The following is a 6,053-nucleotide window of genomic DNA, read 5'->3' as shown; positions in this document are numbered from 1 at the left end:
TCCGTCGATGGTGTCTGGCACCGCCGCCAAATGAGCCATCTTGTTCAACCGGTCGACGGATACCACGACACCCGTGTTTGGCCTGTCGAAAGATTCGGCAGGCCAAACACAAGTCCAAACTCATGGACTGCCAGCACCCAGTGGGCATCGGTAAGCTGGCCAGCAGCGCGGCCGCATTTGAAGTGGGTTTTGCCCGTTGACACGTCGCACATAAGCGCTCGTCCATTTGTACAACTTGGTCCACCAATAGTGGTGACTCACAGAGTTGTACGTTTTCTTACGACCGACATGGCCACTGAGTGGCGTGTCGTGAGCCTCATAGGGGATGCAGTATTTCAAATTCTCATAATGAGAAGCCACAATTCGTGATGTATCCGTTGAATCGGTACTATAATATTGCAAACCATTATTCAACGAATATCGGTGCAATCGTGCACGCAGGCTTGATGACAATTTCTTCTTTTGAGTTTCGAAACTCCTCGCTCCCGATCGCCCTCGCAACGCTACACACATCCCATCACCCGCATACGCGGTGCAGATCAAATCCGTCACAGACGACGTTACAGCTGTAAATTGAGCAAACTCATAGTCTGGCCTGCGTGACAACGCATCAGCCAAAGCTTTCTGCTTTCCCGGCTTATACGTCACCTCGAAGTTGTATTCCGCAAAAACGCATAGCCATCTAGCCATCCTCTGCGAGAGGCGGGGTGTATCATCAGTTTCATATTCAAAACATAACATCCCTCTCGCTGTGTGCACTTCGAGCGGGAAAATAGGGATCGGTGGTCATGACCGAAGACTGAATTACTTACCGAACGTTGAATCATTCGGCAACGCAGCAGTTTAGGCCGAGTTGTGCTTTACATGACTTTATTTTGAAGATTAATTTGTCCGTAACTGCGCACAGCAGGGTGATGAAAAGAAGGCATTTTATTAAACACTTACAAGAGTGATAGGCTTGATCATCGGTTTGCCAACGTTGATAAGTTTGATAGCGCGCCGATTTCCTTTCTTGAGAGCATTTTCTGCAGGCAGATTCCTTGATTATCAACTACATACATTGACCGGTCTATGTATGCAGAGATTGGCTTTTTAATCTTAGGTGGCCTCACACTATTGAACAAAATGACATGGTGTAGAGAACCTACAGATGTGGTGATCATTTTCATAAGAACTACTTTTTAAGTGGCATAAATAAGGCTTTTATAGGATCACTTCAACTATGAATTTGTCGCTGACCCACGTGCTGTCTGGGGACGAAGCCTCGATATGTGTGACTCAACTATCGGAGCTATTCAAGCATTGCTTTTGCAGACCACCAGCGGGTGTTGCCCGCGCCCCTGGTCGCGTAAATCTCATTGGGGAACACGTGGACTACGAGGGCTACTCGGTGTTGCCAATGGCCATTGACCAGAGCATTCACGTGGCATTTAATGTGGTAAAAAGTAGTAGTAGACATCCAGAAATGATGGTCATACGTATCATGAATGCTGAGCCACAGTACGAACCTGTCTTATCTTCCCTGGACGGGCAGAAGTTTGAGGAGGTGGGGTCAACGTGGGCCAAATACGTGCTGTGTGGTGTTCTAGGGCTTCGTGATGCTTGGCCAGACTATTTCAATGACAAAGTAAAAGAGCTGCAAATGCTTGTCGATGGCAGTATTCCTGCTGGCTGTGGCTTGTCAAGCTCCAGTGCGTTAGTTGTTGCGTCTGCGTTAGCTACAAGTTGCGCGCTTCAGATTCCGATGACGCGGTTGGAGCTAGCCGAGCTTTGCACACGAGCAGAGCAGCGTGTAGGGACGATGGGAGGCGGCATGGACCAAGCGGTGGCATGTTTGGCTCAGCGTGGCGTGGCACTGCATCTTAATTTCTTAACTCTTCCTGCTAGGAGTGAACCAGTTGTAGTTCCGAGTGCCAATGCCGGAGTAACTTTTGTCGTTGCCAACAGCCTAGTTGTAGCGAAAAAGGCTGTTGATGCCGCAAAAAGGTACAACAAACGCGTTGTAGAATGCGCTCTTGCTTCAAAGATAATTGCAAAAAAAGCGGGGCTTGACGACTGGAGCGAGGTTGGTTTTGCTCTTTCTTGTACTGTAATGCCTAACGAAATATAGTTCTAACAAATGAGCATGTAAGAAACACAGATGACCCGCCTTGTGGATGTTCAGTTGGCACTCAAGATTTTTGACGGCGAACAATCATTTAATGAACTGAAAGCTCTTGCATTGACATTTTGCCCGTTAGAAGAAAATACAATTGCTGAGATTGAAGGCGAGCTGGAGGGTCCAGTCTTAAATTTTTTTATTGGATCTGCAATGGAGGCTGCCATAATGGTAGGTGCGACTTGCGCAATGCTTTATATTTGGTTTTCACAGCTAAATCTGCGACTGTATGCAGGCAGTTCTTGCTTCAAATTCAAAATTTAAGTTGCATCAGAGGGCGCTGCATGTATGGGGCGAAGCTGAGCGAGTGAAGCATTTCAAAAAAATTTGTGCTTCAATTGCAGACGAGACTCCGTTGAATTGTGTTGCCTTGTCAAAGCAATTGCAAAATCTTGGCGAGATAATGACAGCGAGTCACAAAAGTTGCCAAAATCTTTACGAGTGCAGCTGTCCAGAATTGAATGATCTGGTCGATGTCGCGTTGTCTGCCGGTGCATTAGGAGCACGGCTTACTGGTGCTGGATGGGGAGGATGTATCGTTGCGCTCGTGCGAAAAGCTGAAGTGATCAATTTTACGAATGCATTACAGTCGAGCTACTACATGGGGCGAGAAATATCGTCGCTTGACGCTTCGAAAACAATTTTTGAAACAAACCCTGCGCCTGGGGCAAACGTTTTCATTTTAAAATAATCACAATGGTCTACGGTGCCAAAATCGAGCGCAATTTATCAAGATAAATATCCTTTGCCTGAAGCTCGACATCCATCAGTGCGAGCTATAACAGTGTATAAGACATACTTAAGCTCGCCGCCGGTGTCACCGTATTAATAGCTCAAACTACATACCTCAGCTTTCCTCGTCGCTTTTTTTGCTGGTGTCATCGAGTTTTTAAAAAGTTTGTAGTGGCGCTTCATGTCAGACAAAACTTTTCGACGATCAGAAATTTGTAATGCATAAAGCTCAATCTCTTCTTGAATCTAATCCAGCGGCCAGAAGAAATGTAACGGATCTCAATATAATTTCATCGCTCAATCGATTTCGTACCTCAACTGTCGCAGCTAAGTGATCAAGCTCTAAGATGATTCTGAAGTAAGTATAATTTTTCTAAAAGAAGGATCTCTCGATCAGTTTTGACCGAAATGCAAGAGTGTTAATATCACAAACTTACATGTATCGTTTCGAAAGCCTTCTTCATTACAGGTCGAATTTGGACCCAGCAAGGTGATACGATTTCAGAACTTTTGCACGGAATCACTCCAATGTCCACGGTATCCTACCAAGGACAAATGTTAGATAATGATCACGGCAAAAAAATAGTGCGTTAGCGCACTTTCGGTCGCAAGAACAACACACGCTGATCGATAAGGTCTAGAAACTTCTGTTCGCCCTCTTTGCGATAATTAAACGGTAACAGAGCTACTATGGGATTTATGCAATTGTGTGGCGTCTTGTCTTTCTGATTTAGAATTTGTTGTGGTAAATTGATGAGAGAATTGCCGCCTGTTACTGGCGTCATCTGACTCACACTTTCAAGACATTTCCAACACTCCAGCGCACGTAAAGCTTTTGACGTCTCTGATGATGTAGAGGGTGCGTTCTCTCCAAGAACAAATTTATCACTGGCAGGGAACTTACGAGAACACAGGTTCATGTCTAAGTGTAATGCTTCCAATAAGTTGACTTGAGTTTCCTGAACGAAGTTGCTACACACGTCCTGGATAAGAGTTAGTCGATCTTCTTCATCCGCTAAGTCGTTTAAATTGTTTTGCTTTAAGCGTTGGCAAATTTCATCAATATCGCTCCACCAATTTCCAGTTGTCTTCAAAATATAATCCGGCCCTGCAACACGCTTAGTATGACTTTCTATCGCAACTGTCCCGTGGTGATCCCCATAAGCTGTTGTAGTTTCAAACGTGTGCTTGCAAGAATATAAGTCTAAACCATGCAAATCCTACAAACGAGATCATTAGGCCGTACAAGCTCGATATGTGGAGCAGTGTATAAATTACATTACCGATAAATCACGCAGCTTTTCCTCGGCTGAAGAAGAATCAACTAGGCCATAAGCAGGACGCAATAATATACCAACAAAATCTCGAACATCCTCAAAATCACCACTTGCAAGCCAGCGCTCTTGAATCCGTTGAATCTTAGCAGGAGTAACACAGGAAGTAGTTAAGAATATTACGTAAGCTAATTCGTCATGCAAGACGTGACAGGTCCACCGAAGCCAGCGCTCGAGTTCCCGGTCGTCTAGAATGTCAAAATCCCGCAACAAAAACACAAGATGACCACCATCTTGACCAGTCATTGAAATCTTCGATGCACTAGCCCGATACTTTGCATTTTCAGCACCAGTTCCACGCAAATCGCGAAGTGCATCCAGCAATGCGTCCATCATTTCGTCTTCACCATTTGATTGCATTCCGCCACGAGAATAAAAAATCCTCAATAATTGTTCATACAGTGCATTCATCACAATCGAATAATATTTCGCGATTTGGTATATTGCAAAATCTAACTTTGATGTCGGTAGCATCAGTCTGTCCAATGTATTGCGTGTTGGCTCATAGCAAGACCCCAATACTTTTGCACCTACAAGAAGTCTGGTAGTTATCTGAGTGTCTCGCAAACAGATGAAGATAGTATAATCACGTACTTATTTGTAACAATCGATGGATTATCACCTGCCGAGATTGACAACACATATGGGAACTTCGGTGGCTCAGTTCCCAGCCAAGCAGAGGCACTTAGACTGGAGTGGTCAGTTTTTTGCTTCAATGTACATTTGCTGACCCACTTGAGCAAATGTTGCTTTGCATAGACAGTCTTGTTTGATTTGTCGTAGTACTGAGCCACTTCTCCAACAGCCAAAGCAGCTAGAGGCGTTAGAGACGCTGCCACCTTTAAACGGAACATGTATATATTAATTACTAAAGTTTTCAATGCTGTAATTTGTGTTGTGAATAGTCAAGGAATTAGAATTAAACAGGTTAAAATTAATGGACTGGGAGGGGATATCACTGTTGCGCAGTTTAATTTATTCTTTTTTTCTCCTCGGAGTGGCACATGATGTCTTTTTACTGAGACTGCTTTATTGTCTCAGTGTGAATTCCTCGTTTCTGACGAATCCACTGAATAAGTGGCCTCCATGAGACCAATTTAAGACATAACCGACTGATGCCTTCTCTTTATTGATTTTTAATTGTCCCTCTTTAATACCACCTCCTAATGAGTTTTATGTTTACGTACGTGTACGATTACAATTAGCTCCTTCTCATCTGACAAATACGAAGGAAGGGTGCTTAGTATTGAAGATGACGGATCCGTCCACTAGCACCGAGTATAAATTCAGCATCCTCTTCGATTGGACGCGGATCTTCGCTAGGTCTTACTTCTTGTCGTCTGGCGCTTGCCAGACGAAAGGGTGGCACCACGAACGAGCTGCGCTCAAAAGAGCTCCTGCTATACGTCGTAGAAATGTCGGATGGAGTGCCCTCCAATTCAAAATCGTATTCATCAAGTGAAGAAAGACGACCGCCTACTCGACCTTCGCCCTGGCGGCTGTCACTTGGAAGTCCCACAATCGGAAGACCCAACATCTCGTTGTTTGGAGGACTGCACTCCTCAACCCCACTGCCTCGAGAAATTAGCATACTCATACTCTCTGGACCTGCATAAGGAGACGCAAACTTGTGAAAATGTTCATTGTCATGGTGATCGTGGTATTCCCCACTTATAGCACTGCTACTGCTACTGCGGGCAGAGAATCGGCCACGAAAAAAGTTAGTAATGCGCTGGCCAAGCAGCGAGCTGGGGCGATGATCCAAATCTGATGAACCATCGCCGTTTTGCACTGACGAAAACATGCTATTTGTGTACTCAGAACCAGAC

The 6,053-nt window shown here is 44.8% G+C and overlaps 2 protein-coding genes across 2 annotated transcripts in view; one reads left to right on the top strand and one right to left on the bottom strand.

The window, feature by feature from the left end:
• PHALS_12338 (galactokinase) overlaps positions 1-2,849 on the top strand; it is a gene marked incomplete at both ends in the record, with an annotated part of 4,431 nt that extends 1,582 nt beyond the window's left edge. Inside the window, 3 exons of the mRNA XM_024727866.1 lie at positions 1,315-2,065; positions 2,141-2,329; positions 2,394-2,849. Coding sequence (XP_024578400.1) covers positions 1,315-2,065; positions 2,141-2,329; positions 2,394-2,849 — 1,396 coding nt within the window. The remainder of the gene's footprint in view (positions 1-1,314; positions 2,066-2,140; positions 2,330-2,393) is intronic.
• Positions 2,850-2,859: 10 nt separating this feature from the next.
• Positions 2,860-6,028, bottom strand: PHALS_12337 (tkl protein kinase; the record flags this gene model as incomplete). Its single annotated transcript, XM_024727865.1, has 11 exons — positions 2,860-2,934; positions 3,005-3,136; positions 3,204-3,263; positions 3,328-3,432; positions 3,490-4,110; positions 4,174-4,606; positions 4,682-4,765; positions 4,819-4,914; positions 4,960-5,063; positions 5,412-5,492; positions 5,555-6,028. The coding sequence occupies 11 exons, from the start codon at positions 6,026-6,028 to the stop codon at positions 2,860-2,862; spliced, it is 2,265 nt and encodes a 754-aa protein (XP_024578399.1).
• Positions 6,029-6,053: the final 25 nt, after the last annotated feature.

Source organism: Plasmopara halstedii (genome assembly GCF_900000015.1).
Source record: "Plasmopara halstedii genome assembly, contig: Scaffold_614, whole genome shotgun sequence".
NCBI lineage: Eukaryota > Oomycota > Peronosporomycetes > Peronosporales > Peronosporaceae > Plasmopara > Plasmopara halstedii.
The sequence above is the reverse complement of the archived record's forward strand: the minus strand, read 5'-3'. Positions and strand labels throughout refer to the sequence as shown.